This window comes from Anarrhichthys ocellatus, unplaced genomic scaffold, assembly GCF_004355925.1.
Source record: "Anarrhichthys ocellatus isolate YVR2014 unplaced genomic scaffold, GSC_Weel_1.0 scaffold12, whole genome shotgun sequence".
In the NCBI taxonomy this organism is placed as follows: Eukaryota; Metazoa; Chordata; class Actinopteri; order Perciformes; family Anarhichadidae; genus Anarrhichthys; species Anarrhichthys ocellatus.
The window spans coordinates 5,416,331-5,433,413 of NW_022280042.1; the positions used below are offsets into that span (position 1 = coordinate 5,416,331).

General features: G+C 43.4%; 1 protein-coding gene across 1 annotated transcript in view; it reads left to right on the top strand.

Moving 5' to 3' along the window:
• The window catches only part of LOC116385985 (neuronal membrane glycoprotein M6-b-like), a 19,685-nt gene extending 2,786 nt beyond the window's left edge, over positions 1-16,899 (top strand). Inside the window, exons 2-7 of the mRNA XM_031851883.1 lie at positions 10,874-11,060; positions 11,402-11,561; positions 11,823-11,991; positions 13,276-13,349; positions 13,436-13,501; positions 14,351-16,899. Of these exons, the coding sequence (XP_031707743.1) occupies positions 10,874-11,060; positions 11,402-11,561; positions 11,823-11,991; positions 13,276-13,349; positions 13,436-13,501; positions 14,351-14,503 (809 nt within the window). The 3' untranslated portion in view covers positions 14,504-16,899. The remainder of the gene's footprint in view (positions 1-10,873; positions 11,061-11,401; positions 11,562-11,822; positions 11,992-13,275; positions 13,350-13,435; positions 13,502-14,350) is intronic.
• The last annotated feature ends 184 nt before the right edge of the window (positions 16,900-17,083 follow it).

A 17,083-nucleotide genomic window follows, 5' to 3' on the forward strand; every position in this document is an offset into this window, starting at 1 on the left:
CACACACACACACACACCAGGGAACCAAAATAGACTGGATTGGAGGATGGCCTATTTATCGGTATAATCATTTGTGTGTGCCTTTGACATCTGGAATGTGACCATAAGCTTATAGCATCCGTTAAGAGGCTGAAGATTTACAGTGAGGGCAAGAAGGCGAGAGCTGTCATGTAAGGAGCTTGAGTTGGTTCATCATCTGCTTTGGTTCATCACGTTTCTGATTCGGACGGCAGACGTTTTGGAATAAATATACTCGCATCTTTACAAAACTCCCCGTAACAAACGTTCCGTGTGAAATGATTTCATCTTGGATTTCCTGCATCTGAGCCTGTTCTTGGCTTGAGTATTTACAGGTATAAAATCAAGTCAAGCCAGATGTATTAGCTTCATACAAAATGTTCATTTCCGTTTTTTATATCTGTAACAAAACTGTAACCTCCCAACCTCAAAGCTGTTTTATAAGGCACTGAGGCTAAACTGCTCAGGATTGTATTTTAGAGCTGCACTGATAAATGGTTCGTCCCCATTTTATTGACTATTATAAATTGCATAAATCTCTCCATCAATATATCTGGGGCAATAAACAGCAAGATATTTCCGTTGAAAAATGGGTAAAATATGTTCCTTTAGAAACCCTATCTTCAGTACACAATTTGACCACCAATTCTAATATTTATGCTACATTAAGGGGATAGTTTGACACTTTTTTGGTTTCTATAAAGGTAAAACCAAGAGACAGCTATCGTAGCTTAGCATAAAAAGCTTTCAGGTTATGTCTCGTTTGTTGAAACCACAATTATTAACAAAATCTTTCATCTAAAATCTTTTGAATATTATAAAGAAATGGAAACGGAGTCCCTTTTAGCAACACAAGTGCGATTTTATCCAACTTATTTTAGAGTGTCTTCACATCCTGCATTAGCATCAGGTACCATGCTCACAGTTGTAAAGAGCACGTTGATTAGCTGTAATTATGCTAAACAGACTATATGTTCCTGATTGCACCACTGTGTGTCTCCGCATGATATGGAGCTGAGAGTGAGCGCAGAACTCCGGCAGGGTTTATAATCCGCTGTGGTGGAGGTCCACTGTGCTCAGGACTCGGATAACGAGACATCAGCTACGCTCTCTGAGGTATACGATTATATCTGATTTCATTAGTATGCAACTGTTTGATTAGAGCAAGCACCTCCCATGTGACGATTTTATTCTTAACTTTAATGTGGCCCCTAAATTGGCTTTCAAAGTGGTTCTGAGTGCATTTGAAGTTCCTCTTCGTCTGCCGTCCTCCCCTTTGTTGCAAATGAAAGGCCTGTTCACACACACCTTGCTCCCTTCCTGTGTGTGTGTGTGTGTGCCCGCTCTTGCGTAACGCGTCGCCGCCTTTGCTTATGATGTTCAGATCAGACGCGTAAGAGATTACATCATCGTCTGGAGGGGTGCTGGTCTTTGTTGAATCTCCTGCGTTGGAAGGGCAGAGCTTTGCTGCAGCCTCTGAAGCACAAAGACAGCTCCTCTTAATCAGCCTTTCAAGGTTTTTTTCTTCTTCTGGTAAAATCTGTGATCTTTGACGTGAGCAGAGGAGGATATTAAGATGCTGTGCTAGAGAGGTAATGCAGAATGTCTTCCGGCTGATTCAAAAATCAAGCAAAGGAGAGCAGTGTTAAAAGGAGTAGTTTGGGAAGTATAGGCATTTTTGCTGTCTTGCCAGGAATTAGATGAGAAGATCAGTACCAGTTGCTAGGCAACCCTGTTTCCCCCCACCCGCTTCCAGTTGTTATGCTAAGCTAAGCTCACCAGTTGTAGCTTCACAAACAGACATAAGACACATGGTTTTAATCTTCTCATCTAACTCTCTGCAGTCTTGGACTGTGGTCGGACAAAATGAGCAAACTGAATATTTCACCTCTGGTTCTTCCTTAAAACTCACCAGACCTAAACCTCCAACGATGTAACAGGAGATGAACCAGGTATAGGCTCGACCCGGGAATATACAAGGGTCTCCTTAGAATAAAAGCTTCAGGAATACAAGCTGAGTTCAAGTTGAGGCCTTGAATCTAAAGGTCAACCTCTGTTTGATGATCGGGAGACGGGACGAGGAGCTGGACTGTCCTACACGCTGGTGCTGACATTTAGTCAAGCACAACTTGTTTTCTGTTAACATTTCAATCCTTTATGGATCATTGCTGCTGTTGTGATAAATAGTACTGGTTGAACTGAAAGGATGCGCTGTAAATGACCTACAAGTATTTATACAATATTCTAACAAAGTGTACAGTACACATGATAAGAAGGTGACTTCTGTTCTGAACCTGTTGCCCGCGTTCAGCTTTATTATGCCTTGCAATCCACTTTACTGCTGCCACACACACAAATGCTAAGAAGCTTCTTCTCCGCTTTAAAGAGTGAGCGTCACTCATTCTTCAGCTCTGGTGTACGTGTGTAACAGCGTTACTGTCACCCACACACAAAAGGAAATTAAAGTAGATATATTGATGCTCTTTTGTGACTTTTTCCCATATATTCAATGACTTAAATGTTCATCTCACCAAAGTATCACACACCACATTTGTTTACCTGGTCACTATGTCAATCCAGCGTCAATACATTTGACCACCAGTGGGAAAGCTGTCTGTAATAGCAGCTGATATATGAGGACAAACCATCCTCGTGCTGCTGCTGCTCTCTCACACACACCCACACACACTCTAATGCGTACACTCGCCGTTATTGGCATCCGTCTCCTACTTGTCTTTGTTACACATAACCACCTCTCACTCCAGTTTTTATCTCTTCGTGGCAGTTTTTCAACGAGAATATCAAGAAGAGAAAAAAGGGCTCCCACACAACAGACGGACGTACAACCACAACGTTTCCAACATGGCGTCTTCATCGAGAAGAGGTCCACGTATAAGCTTCACTTGGTGTGAATCAGCACGGAGAGAACAGAGTTTTATTTTCATTACAAAGTCCTTCTGAGGGTTTTAACATTTTTCTGGCTGTTGTGGTCACATCTTTGTTTAGTCCCGGTCTAAACAAATCCTTTTTGGAGGTATAGTCTGGGTCTAACATGTGACAACTCCAGGTCAAATCCAATGACTTCTGCTGTGCTTTTAGTTTGGGTTTGCATGCAAGGAATCCAAACCAGCAAAACTGAAAGGTTGCTCATTTTAATACGTCGATTACACTCATGATTCTGTCCTCACATGCTCTGAAAACACTTTTAAATCTGCAAATCTCACTTTTTGATTGATTTGTTGCATGTAAACCGCCACAATACTCCTTTTTGTTTCCTCTCATCTCTTCTCCTCTGCTCCTCCCTGATCTTGTCCTGATTCCCGAGCTCATCTGTCTCTCACACACACACACACACACACACTCATGCACACACCCTTCGCATGTTCTCCTCTCGCCCTGGAGGTGTGAGAGGTTGCAAGACCATGTGAAAGCCGTCAAACAGGGAGAGGCTCATGTGTTCCTCATTTGAAGCCATTTGCCCAAAGCCTGCTGTCAGCCTCCATCTGGATATGTGTGTGTGTGTGTGTGTGTGTGTGCTTGTATTTGTTTACGTGTCAGTGACCAGGAGTGGTTTAGGGGAATGTCTGTGTCGGTGCTTTGCTTGCACCAAAGGAAACACTGTATTTTAGTGTGCACATATGTGGGTGAGACCGTGCGGTACGCCGCTGTGTTCACATTCAGCCCTCTGAGTCCCCACACTGTGGTCACGTTCATATTTAACTGAATTTCTCCGCTCGCATGTTCATAAAAAAAACAGTATTTCATCGGATGTGCCCTGTTGCCGTTCCTTTTCTGCACGAATGCCGACAAGAGTTTGTTTCATACCTTCAAAAACAATAAGTCGTAACATTTTGATTTTAAAATGAAAGAGCTGAAAACAAGAAGGCTAATTCTCCATGATTTTAGTAATCCATCATTTTAAGTGAGTCTATGTAACTTTTGCTGAAGAATAAGAGATGCCAAAGCATTAGCACAATTATGAATGAATGTGTTTATTCATTTAGTTTCACTTTAAGTTGCTTATCAAGCAGAAATGACTCAATATTCATGAGTTTCAGCTTTGGGTTCGGTATGACAAAACAACACACCTGAAGACGTCACTTTGGTCTTCAGGGAATTATTATATTCATTTTCTTTTACTATAATATGATGTTTTAAAGACTAAAGGATAATAAAATAAAAGATGAATTGATACTGAAAGAACCACGAAACCCCGTGAAGCAACAGATTACAAAAATTTGGAAACAAACGCACAAGCTCCCACAGTGCATCGCCGTCCAACACTGCGTCTATGTTTGAACCCCAGTCTGCAGCAGGTATATGAATAGCAGCAAGTGGCAGGTTGGCGCAGCATGCCTTGTTCCTGAGTGATGCCAACCTCCTCTGGCCTCCCTCCATCACCCACTGATGCCCAATCTGCTCCTCTCATCCTTAGCCCATTACACGCCCGATGCCGATTAAGCACTCGTCATCGCTAGCCGAGGCTGACATCGATGAGTGACTGGGCCTGTATGATGCGTATAGGTCATTCAGGCTGCTTGGTCCTCCGTCCTGCTACAAGTGCTGAGTTGCAAACTCTCTTTGAGTCTCTTATTTCCTTGATATATGAGGAATATTCATAATAAAGGCCGATGTGAGGACGGCCTTCACAGAAAGAGGATCTGTGTTCCAGAACCACACACGCACACATAGTGTAGGCGTAGCCCCTGAGGCTGCTGCAAAGTGTATCTCCATAATCACATCAGGGGGGGAGGCGGGCCAGCGGAGGGCCACCGACTTCTTTGATATCTCTGGGAGAGTGACTTTGGCCAAGTCGGTTGCGTAACCGCTGAGCCATTCAGTCCAATGGCACGGCACTGCTGGCCAGATGGGCCATTTTACATTTTGGTGGAACGAGACTCAAAGTAATAGCGCTCACTCCGCTCTGCTGAGCCGGCACACGGCATCTCGGGACAGGTGACCCTGCTCTTCAGAGGATTAGAGGGCTGTTATAGTTTTGTGTTTTCTGTGTACGCAGTTAGTTACGATCTCTGTTTAGGGTCTGCTGTCGCTGCACGCTGCAGCCGGGCACTTTTAAATGAACCCCTTTTAATGATCTGCTGTTAATTGTACTTGCCTCATTATACAAAATAGCCCCAAAGGACACAGCTTTCTTGCATCATATTGTGTGATAATAAACTCCAAATTATGAGATTGCCTGGAGATAAACCAGGATCCCTTAACTTTAAATATAACTTGGGCACTAATTTGCACCGGAAAGAAGACAAAAATAACAGAAGAAAAATAAAGAAATGAACAGAAACGCTCATGTTAAGTCACTATCTTTAGTTTGAGTTAGTATATTGGCGTATTTTTAGTCGTCTCAAACTTTTAACCGACATGTCGTCCAAAGGAAAAAGGATTTTTATTTTAATATGACTGCGTTTTTCATCATCTTTTGTTTTTCTTGTCCTTTTTTAGGAAAAGGTTTGTCACATAACTGAGCAGGGTTTTCACTTTTCATTTTGGTCATTCTGGTACTTGTTGTTTGTTCCCCATCTGTCACCACATGATTCTGGTCTTGCCTCGTATTGCCGTAGAAAAACACGTTTGAGGCACGCAAGAAAGAAATCTCACAGTGGTGGATATTCACTGTGTTGTGAAAAAGCCACAGAAAGAGAGAAATAGAGGGAAGCAACATCCAACAGTGAAAGTATTGATCACGCAGCAGAGCGAGGAGAACGGGATTTGAAGGTCCATCATGCTCAATTTCGCCCGGCCAGATGCTGACCTTGTGGCATCCATGATGCTGGTTATAACCAGCCAAGATTAGGGTCAGTTATGCACCGTGGGAAAAAAAATAAAAGAGAAATGGTTGGTAACGGCTCAGAGCATATCGTGTCCTCTTGATCAACGCGCAAACAAGCCGATCACTGAAGACATTCGAGTTGATAATGTGTCAGTGATCAGGGTTTTTTTAAACAGGAAATGAAACAAATTGCATATTTTGAAGTATTTCTTTTGCATGAATACTTTCTGTACTTAATGTCTGCTTGTGCCAACAAACCTTTGAAGGACAAATCTAGTTTATCACAACTTGGATCGGTGAGAATAACATCACTAAGGTGATTGCTAACAATTAGTTGATTCATTCATTGAAAAATAAGAATCTGTGATTATTTTGATAGATAAATAGTTTCGAGTTTTTCCAAGTAAAAATGTCTGAAATGATGGTTTCAGCTTCTCAGTTTTAAGAAAGTTCAACTTTCTCATCTGTATGATATATGTATATCATTTATAATTTGTATTATTTTGAACTGGAAGCTTCATTACACATGCACATACCCGCAACCAAAGCTGTTTTTCTGATATTTTATGGACAAAACAATTGACTAAATTTAGGACAAAAGATTAGATTAGCTGATTATGAAAATCTTTATTTGCTTTGACAAGAAAAAAAATTGGACAACATAAAAAGGTACTTATTCTTTTTTTAAATTTGGCCTGCTGTCTTTTACAATATCTACGTAAACCTGTAGCTCTTTTTAATATCGTAAAAGACTTTGGCCAAATGTGAAACAGAATACATACAGTTTGTTTTTGGGTCGACCACCGTACATAACTAATAGAGATAATGACAAAATATACAAAAAACAAGTTGAAACACAGCTTTGTTTTGTTCTCTCGTGGTTTTTATTAGTGTTTCATAAAAGCTCAGAGAAACATTTTATCCTTCAACTCAAGTGGAAAGACGGAAATCTCCCAAACTGAAGTTATGAGGTTACGAGTGTGTGTGTGAGGGTGTGTGTGTGTGTGTGTGTGTGTGTGTTGTTGTAGCTGAAGTCTGCTGCTATCAAACAGATGGGGCTTCTTTTTCATCTCAACCAGAGGAGATGCAGCTTTCCATCCTCCTCCCATCTCTTCCTGCTTTACTTGCCCACACCTTTATTCTCTCTCTCTCTCTCTCTCTGAGGTCCTCCTCAGCTCTTGTGGGAATGTACCCACAATGCACCGTGAGGAAATTGCCCCATAATGAATAGAGCACTTCTAGATTGGAATACAGCCGCAGGCAGGGACCAGACCGGCCGCTGAAATATTCACAAAGCTTTATTAACGCGGATGTTACTCCTGGCAGATGCCCTGCATGCGTACTAACAGTTGGCGATAATCATGCGGTGCCACTGGGTTGTACAGTTTATAGCAAATTATTAAGACTGTCGATGTAATGTGAATCCACCATTATCTCCAGACTCTGCAGTTCCCAGTTTAACTGAGATTTTTAGCGTTTTTCAGCTCATTGTTTTGGTCTTATCGCCTTCAACTTTACTGTTTTGTTTCACTCTCACCTCACTCATCAGCAGCAGGCTACACGACCTGCTCAGCGCCACACAGAAGACAGACAGAGCATGCGACTAGCTGGTGAACGTTAGTGGAGCATTTAGCTGCTAAAGAGACAGATATTTCCCTCAGGAGCTGGTGAAGAGCACACACAGAGCTGAATATTGGATTTACGTTCATCCGTTGCACAGAAACACAACTCCAACTCTGCACGTCCTCTGGTTGTAAAAAGAAGTCAGATTGTATAGAAGTCTATGAGAAAATGACTCTACTTCTCTCTTGATTTATTCCCTCAGTAAACATTGTAAACATGAGTTTATGGTCTCAATCTCTAGTTTCAAGTCTTCTTCAATACAGCATGATGTTCATTTAGTGAATTATGGTCCATTTAAAGTCAAACAGGCCATAAAGCAGGGTATGCTTTAGGGCGGGGCTACACAGTGATTGACAGGTCTCTAGCACGGCGTTGTCCGTGTTTTCATCTTAAAGAAGTGTGTTTTCAGTTTAGCAAACATTTTGGCCGCTAAATTTTGTCATTCAGCGATCGGTTGTACTTAGCTCCACCCTCTTAACCCTCAAAACAAGATGGCGACGGCCAAAATGCAGAACTCGAGGCTTTAAAATGGTAAACCCCAAACCATCGCTCCCAGTGACTATTCGCCCACTTCTTATAGACAGTCTGTGGTCTACCACAGCAAATCACTGCACTGTAATATGAATTCCTTTAAGCCCCTGAGGAGCTGATCAAATAATCTTTTTCTCTCCTCCATCTATCTCTCTTTCATTTCAAATGATATAATATCTGTCTGACCCACTTCTTAAACCTGACAAGGAGATCATGGATAACTTTCCCTCTTTCTTGTCATCTCCTTTCACATCCTGTTTTTGTGTCAAATTCCACACCGTTGTCACCACTTAGCACCGATCTTTACTTGTTCATTGAGGTTGCATCACTCTACGTCGGTGTGTGTGTGTGTGTGTGTGTGTGTGTGAAGGACTACGCTACCGCTGAACTGGGTCGTGGGTAACACGTTGCTATGGCAACTGCTATTTGCCGGCCCCGGGGCCAAGAGCTGCTTTTTCGTGTTACACTTTCTCTCTCTCTCTCTCTCTCTCTCTGTTCTTTTCTCTGTTCTTCCTTCGCTCGCTCTGCGTCTTTCCTCAGCTCCTTCTCTCTGTTTTCCTCTTCCTTTTGTTGCTCTGCTCGCTCTCTATCGATCTCTTCCTCTTCACTCTTCCTCTCCATTCACCTCTGCTTTCCTCTCCTTCCTTCTCACTTCTTCTTAATCTCCTTCTCACATCCTTTCCTTTTGTCTTTGTCAAATACAAACACAGAGCAAGCATCTACCTACCCAACTGTCCCTGTGTTTTGTCCTGCAGGCCACAGCAGTGGAAGAGCGTGAGCTTTAACAGCAGGGGATGTTAACCCTAAATTGCAGCTCTTGTCTGTAAAATTATTTCTGTCGTTCGTCCTGTGAAGTGTTCCCGCGAAGCGCTGCATCGTCACCTAAATTCTACTCGAATGAATAGTCCATTGATTTCCATTAGGGGCGGCTGAAGCTGCCCACTCCGGCCAGTCTGTTCCCCATTAAAGCACTTTAAAACTGAGGCTGACAAACAGTCGTAGCCGCAGGCAGACCGGATGAGAAGCCCCACTCTGTGTTTAAATGAAACCTGTGAATTCATCCATGAAGCTGCATGGGGCCGGGGAGAAGAGAGAGTTAACAGCAGGAATCATATGAGCGTTAAAATATCATATCTAAAGTTTTTTTCTGTAAAACAAAATGAGCAAATGGGCTCCTTTCGGCACCTTGAAAGGAGCTTTAGTCAGAGTCCATGAATATCAAGATTACATCACATGGAAATTCTTTGATTTGCATTTGAAAAAGCAGGATTACCACGTCACACTGGCAGGTAGACTAACATACTAAACCACCTGGGGAGATTGACCTTTTGCAGCAGTGTCAGCGCAGAGCGGCTTTTAAACAGCCTCCCGGTCCTCAAGGTATCGACCAGTGAGTCCATCGCAACCCCACCCCACCCCTCCCCCTCGAGGCCTGGCCTGTTTCTCGGCTCAGATTTTAGAGCCATCCAGCCTTATCAGCTCCACCTCTCCATCAGACCGCTTCCTTCATTAACATTAATAGGATTTGGATCTATTATGCAACGAGCCTCCGCTTCGTTACGCAACCGCGCAGTCTTCAGCACCGGCAGCAGGAGGAGGGCATCTCTGATTTATGTCTCGGGTTTTCATTCACTCAGACATGAAGTGGACCTCACTCTGAGGTCAGACACCTCAACAGAGAGGAGAGCAGAAATCCAGACTTCCTTTTAGAAAACCTCTCATTTTACTGCAGCGGGGTTTGTGAAATTTTGACCTGATGATGGTTAGATGAAAAGTCAGGGGATCACCAAAGTCAGTAGGATTCATCCCCTGGAGACCATGAATGTCCGTATCAATATTCACTCTTTAAACTCATCGATACCAACGTGGCACACGTAGCCAGCAGGAAGTACAGCAGGTTTAGTACAAGGTCTGACAGATATGTAACATGGTCAATTGTGAATTCTAGGCTTTGCAAACAGAAATATTCACATTCAACACATTTCTGAACATGAGTTAATGATGCTTCAGAGTTGCCAATTGGAGCAGGTTGTCGGGGAAACAGCAAAGTGGCGCACACAAGACAGTTCATTTTGTCTTTTTTTTTTTCCAGAGTAACTTCCTGCTTTGCTGGAGGAGCTATTTTTAACGGGTATTATATAAGATCTTGTGCTCAATACAACGTGTTATCTTTCCTTCATCCTTTCTCGGCTGTGATGGGAGCAGAAAGAACCGCTGTTCTCGTACCTGAACCCCCAATGAGCCATGAGCTCCACGCGCCGCCACCGTTAATGGAAAACAAATTTACTAATTCATCACCATCATCGTTCTGTCGAAACAGCTCGAGCGCATAGGGGTGATTGCGCAGCGTCTTTTTAAATGCACTGAAACCAAAAGTAAATGAAAGCATCAGTCTCACTTTCACCTGCAAGAGTAACACCATCTAACAGCAAAGACATCTGCAGTATTTTAGAGTCACGACTAGAAACAAGTGCTCCTTAAATGTCACCCCTCAGATGCCCTGGGAAATGGCTTTTATTTTGAAATAATTTATTGAGGTCATGACTTATTCATGCCTCAGAAAAAGAAAAACATTTGAGATGTTTCTTTAAAGACAAAAGGGGAGAGTTTGCAGTTTCTTGAGCAGTGCAGGATGTGAGCATGTAGCGCAGCGTGCATGCAGTATTCAGCACTCCCAGCTGAGCTCAAAGTGAACTCACACCAACTGTGAGAGATGCCATGATTAGCCGCTCTGAGTGCCTGACAGGGAGAAGTGTTGTTCTTCTCTCGCGGCGCTCTCTCGCAGCACACGCATGCTTAATTCAGCCCCAACTGTATGAACATCTACGCGGGTTTGCCGGCTTAACAGCAGTTGGCAAAAGGCCGTGGGTTAGGGTAACCCTAACCCTGCTCTCTCTGTCTCCCCCCCTGTAGGATGCTTCGAGTGCTGCATCAAGTGTCTGGGCGGGGTGCCCTACGCCTCGCTGGTGGCCACCATCCTCTGCTTCTCAGGCGTGGCTCTGTTCTGCGGCTGCGGCCACGTGGCGCTGACCGGCACCCTGACCATGCTGGACAACCACTTCTCCAGGGTCACCACGGACCACGCCACCCTCGCCATGGTGTAAGTCCTCAGTGCGGTTCAGTTGGCTGACGGCAGCTGAAATCAAGCGCTAAAGTAGCTGTAACATGCTTCACACTGTGTTTTCTTAAAGACTTGAGGAGCACAATGAATCATTTATGAGCACCATTAATAGTTTCAGCTTTCAAACAGCAGTGAATACTACTCCTGCAGTTATTAAATCTGTCGAGGAGAGCCACCCACGTCATCTGCCCTGACTCACAACACAATAAAACTAGTACATGTAGAATAAAAGCACCCTCCCTACACATTGTTTTAAATAGTTTGCTCTATGTTATTGATTCTTAACATGATGCTTTTCTCCTCTGTCCGCGTGTGTTCAGGATCCAGATCTTTCAGTACATCATCTACGGCATCGCCTCCTTCTTCTTCGTCTACGCCATCATCCTGCTGGCTGAGGGCTTTTACACCACCAGCGCCATCAAGAAGGAGCTGCAGAGCGACTTCAAGACCACCGTCTGTGGACGCTGCATCACCGCCTTCGTACGTCAACACACACACACACACACACACACACGAACAGCTGCTGCAGATCACCGCAGCCACTGACCCAGATACACTCCAAATGAAAGCCCTCTAAATGAGATTGAATTACTTTGCTGTGTATTTTATAATGCTCTTGCTTGAAATAGTGTTTATAGGCTTTTTTTTTTTTAAATGAACAAAAAACAGTCTTAATGCTGTACAAGCCAGATTGGCCTTTCCACTGACAAAATATAAATCTGTCCTTTCTTCCCTCTTCAGTTCATGTTCCTGACCTACATCCTCGCTCTGGCCTTCCTCGCCATCTTCGGCTTCACGGCGATACCTGTTTTCCTCTTCTTCAACATGTGGAACACCTGCGCTGCCATGAAGTCTCCTGACGCCAACATCACCTCGCCGGACTCCATCTGTGTGGACGTCAGACAGTACGGTGGGTTGTTCCGCCATCTAGGCATGTCACGATTGTCCTGACCAAAATAATCGGGGTTCTCGATATTATCCCGATGTTATCTACTTTGTTTCCCCTCAGTACCCTTTAAATGTTTATTATTCAAATCTAATAAATAACCACAAACAACAGTTATGAAGACTGGCTGCCTCCAAAGCTGTGTTCCCCAGCTCTTCCTCGAGTCCCTGAGTCGAGCCTGTCCTTTATACTTCTGCTCCGGCTTGGATTCTGCACACCTGATCTAATTAAGGGTGACACAATTTCACTGCAGCTGAATTGGACCAGGTGTGCAGAACTCGTCAACTTAAAAACTGGGCTTATAAAACCACAGATTTACAGAAAAACAAATCACTTTTATCCTACTTGTTCTTATCTTTCTTTTAACTTCATAAATTACAAGATACCAACTTTATGTGTGAAGTGTGAGTGTGAAGTCAGTCGGATGAACGGTTGTCAAGAAAATCACATTACATTGATAGATTTTAGTTCGATTTGAGGTGAAACTTGAAATGGTCAAATTATTTCTCACTTGCTGTTTTTTTTAATTGATTGCCAAAACATAATCATAGAAGCGATCCCCTCTGGTGTTTTAATTTGCAGGTTTTGCTAGCCTCGGCAATAAAATCTTTTAACTTTGCACACCAAACTAATTCCAAAAGGCTTCGCTCTCCTCTCCCCTATTCACCATAAACACCTGCATCTGCAGGCCCGGTCTGCTTTAAAGGTAATTTTCCATTTCGGAAGAGGTCATCAAAGACACTGAGATTATTGAGAGCCTGATTGATGAGAACCCACCTTCCTGCAGTGTTTCTGCTGTGATTGCGTATCAGTTTGATGGCCTAACGTCCAGCATGTGACCCACATTTGAAGGACAGCTGGCTCACAAAGTAGGACGAGGATCACATATGCTTCACTGGCAGTCGGACTGAACCACACTGCATGAAATATTCACCCCAATTACTGGCACTCGTCAAATTGTTATCGGAGTGAAAGGTTTTGATAACTTCCTGGTTTTATGTTATTTATAGTGATAATATTAATGCAGAGAAGAAAAAGGGGAAGGAGGATTATAACGAGCCGATAGTGAAGATGGAAAATGGAAATAATGACCCATATTTTTCCTGTAGGAGAGGCTCAGCAGCCCTGTTTCCTTTAATCTTTATCCGAGGCGGATTCATAATGCCTTCAATCACACAGTCTCGGGGGAGGAAAAGACCTTTTTGTCTCGCGGCACTCCTCTGACTCTTCATCCCTCTGATCCTGCAGGTGTCATTCCCTGGAACGCCACTCCGGGAAAAGCTTGTGGAGCCACACTGGGAGACATCTGCAACACCAGCGAGGTGAGAGGCCGCTGACGTGACCTTTCCTGTTTCCTACTCTATCCCTCCTTCCCTTCCCTCTTCTGATTGTCTCCTTGCCTCCACAGTTCTACCTGTCCTACCACCTCTACATCGTCGCGTTCGCCGGCGCCGGCGCCACCGTCATCGCACTGGTAAGCCTCTCGTGATCCCGCCGATATCTGGCACCCTCTCGAAAAAAATATGCACGTTGCCATGGCGCCGCTTGTTCCGTTGCCGTGGCAACACCGCCTCTCACTACGCTCGCCCAGTGTGCCGTCCTGCGGGTTGAAATCCTACCCTGCGGCCTGCCTCTGCTGAGTAGACGGGGTCGGCGTTTTACTCCGCTGTGGAGGCGGTCTGCTCTGTTTTATGTCCAGATACTAAAAAAGCAATAAGCAGATGTTGCGTTGGATGATCTGAAAGCCCTCGCTGTACTATGATGGTTCCCAGATAACCTATCTAGGAGGTGGGAGGAGATACAGAATAGTATTTAAAAAGAATACCTTTAAATGTGTATTTAAATATTTTGTTTGAGATTATTACCTTATTAATCACCTGAACGCTCAGTGAGACGATTTTCCTCACTCTTTAGCTCTCAACACCTCAGTCTGTTCACACTGGGAAAGGGGACTACATCAGGGATACTTACCCTCTTGATTTTTATACACGATTGTCCCACAATGCATTGCACAAAGGAAATGGAGCTCGCAGCCGCAAAACATTAAAATAAATTGTGGATAGCGGTGAAACAGCTTTGAAACATTTTCAAAAAGACGATGTAGTTTTGTGTCTGAAGTGTTTCTGGGGCTGTTTCACAATCATCCAATTAATTCCAGCTGCTCCAGCATTTCTTGTGTGCATTGCATTGTGGGCAAGCAGTTTCCATTAATGGCACAAACAGAAAAAGTCAGTATTCGTCCTGTTTTTTGCCTCATGGAGTTGGGTCACGGTACCCGTCCTCCTCTGCACATTATTTCCTGTAAATGTCGGTTTCTCTTCAGATCCACTACCTGATGATTTTGGGGGCCAATTGGGCCTACCTGAAGAGCGCCGTCTCCACGCACGAGTACCAGGACATCAAGACCAAGGACGACCAGGATCTGGAGGCCGAGGCGCGCTCCAAGGAGGGCCAGAACTCGTCCTCCTACTCATAAGGACAAGCGCTCCTCTCCCGCCGCCACACCTCAACCCCCCACCCTCCCATTTCACCCTGCAACACCCAGCGCCCCACATCCCCCCTTCTCTCCGTTGAAAAACAAACCACCTCGGTCATGTTTGATAGTCCCCCCCCAACCTCCTGATCCTCCATCCTCTTCCCTTCCATGAGGAGTCGTGGGCTCACACCAGGAAGGAAGAGAATAGACGATCGGGAGAAGCGGCAGGCCCGGTCGGAGGCAGGTGCTTCAGAGCGGGAGAGCTCGCCCCGCCGGGTTCGAGCTCGGGTTGCGGTGCACCGGTTCGGTGCTTTAATTTGGGGGCGGGCGGCTCGTGAACGTGGCCCGGCTGTGATGGCCTCGCGCCCTGAGCCAGCACAGCCTCTCAACACAACAGCTCCTAAAAAAAAAAAGAAAAAAAAAACATTGTTCACTGTTCTGCTTCAGCCACAGAGGAAGCCAGGCAGCAACCAACTTCCTCCGGGTTTTTTTTTTTGGTGTTTTATATGCATATATATATGAATATGAATATATTGTGCGAATGTGTACGAATGTTGTTGTTTTTTTAATACTCTCTGAAAAGTATGCCAGGTACTATTACGATCTTTATGTTTTGGCGCTCATTGGTTGTTTTCTTTCCTCCTTCTTCTCCATTTTGGACTTTTTATCGCTAACACTCGATACGTTATTGCACTATTACCAAACAAAAGAATAAGGGAGAATCCCTCAAACACACAGAGCCCCGCTCTCATAGAAACATATAAAAGACTCACATCAAGTGGTATCTCAAGGATTATGAGCATTTACATGATCCGAGTTTATTTATCTGCTAAGCTATCAACCGTTTATTTGAGACCAGAGGTGTAGCAAACTTTTATTAAAGGGATGTTTTTGGGAAATATGCTTCTTTTGCTTTCTTGTCAAGGGTCAGAGGAGGCGAACAGAGAGCTGTGTGATGTAACTCTTGGCAAGAAAGTGACTAAGTGTGTTCAGACCTTTATGGGTTTTGCTACACTCATCACCAGCGGCAGCAGAAAATCAAAGATAAATCTATTCCGGGTCTTTTAACACACACCTCAGGTATCAAACCAAATCTGATTTTAGCCAGTTGTGTTCTTTTCTAAAGCTTCAACCGTCTAAACACGACCCCCCTCGTCGGATTTGATACGCTGTCCCGCGTGAATTACACAGTAAAAAGCCGGTTCTATCATTTTCTAAACTTCCTCCTTTTGTGAATGAAGTTCACCTGTAAATATCTGAACCACCCTGAAAAGATCTGGATTCACACCTCCTCTTAAAACACGTGGAGAGCACGATCAGTGCTCTCCACGCTCTTCTGTTCTTTCTTTTTGTTTTTCCTACAGATATATGTAAATGTACCTTTTTGAGATATGTGTTTAGCACTCAAATACTAGTTCTGCATTTGGTATAATAATTGTAATGTAACATCTTAAATGATATGTCGTGAGAGGGATACAGTGCAGTTATGATATGATACGATGGGTTGAGGTGCTTGTGACGTATACATTTAAAAATGTGATTTTAAAAAATGGATTTTTAATGTTTTATCAGTTTTAGGCAGCTGAGTTCTTCTTGTGATTCAGTAATTATGATTTTATGGAACTCGTTTGTGCTTATTTTTTTTTCGGTGGCCGGCCAAATGACTGACTCAACATGTGAGTTGAGAGAAAAAGTCACTTTTCTTTTTCTTTTTATTTATCTTTGACGTCATGCCTCTCATATGAGCCACAGAGACTGTTTTGGATGTTTACACTCTGAATAAAACAAGTCAGGAATTTTCATACGTTGATTTTATAATCAGATATTGTTTAATAATCATGAACTATATTCTATATTGATCATCACTAGTTTACCCTAAAAAAATAAATCAATAAAAAAAAAAAAAAAAAAACACTGAACAAGACAAATATTTGAACTTTGATGAGATGAAGCATGTCAGTACCGTCCATGTGTGCAGCTGTCTATTCTGTATAAAAAAGGACTATATTGCCATGTGTGTTATGTTTGATATACGTGCTTTGCCACCAGGTTGATGTAAAGGCAAAACTTCAATTTCCTATAAGACGATGCGTGTCAGGGTGTTGTTGTTTCCTCGTTATTTGCATGAAGGAGACATGACTGTCTTTGCAGTTTTTCAGGTGATGTGTAGTCAATCGTACTGACAACTATGGTAGGCGGTGTTTGCCCCCCCTCTCCCTCTCCCTCTCCACCCGCCCTTTTCTAAAGAAAACTTCATTGTACTTTGATGGCATTGTAGTCCCTGTAGGTGTTTCATTATGGTTTTATTTTTTAAGTTGGAAATAGTTCTATGACTCCTATATAGTGATGATTTTTGTAACCTTCTCTAGTAAAACCGATATTTTTTATTATCGTGACACCGTTGTCTCCTGTCTCGTTCTTGTGTTTGGGTCTCTGAAGTGGAATTCATTTGAGTTTTTTGTACTTCCTGTTTATTGTAACAAACACATTATTCAAGGCGTTGCTGTAGAGCTGGAACTACTGATAATTGTAATGTAAAAAAAACCCAAAGATATTTAGTGGACTATCATATCAGACAGG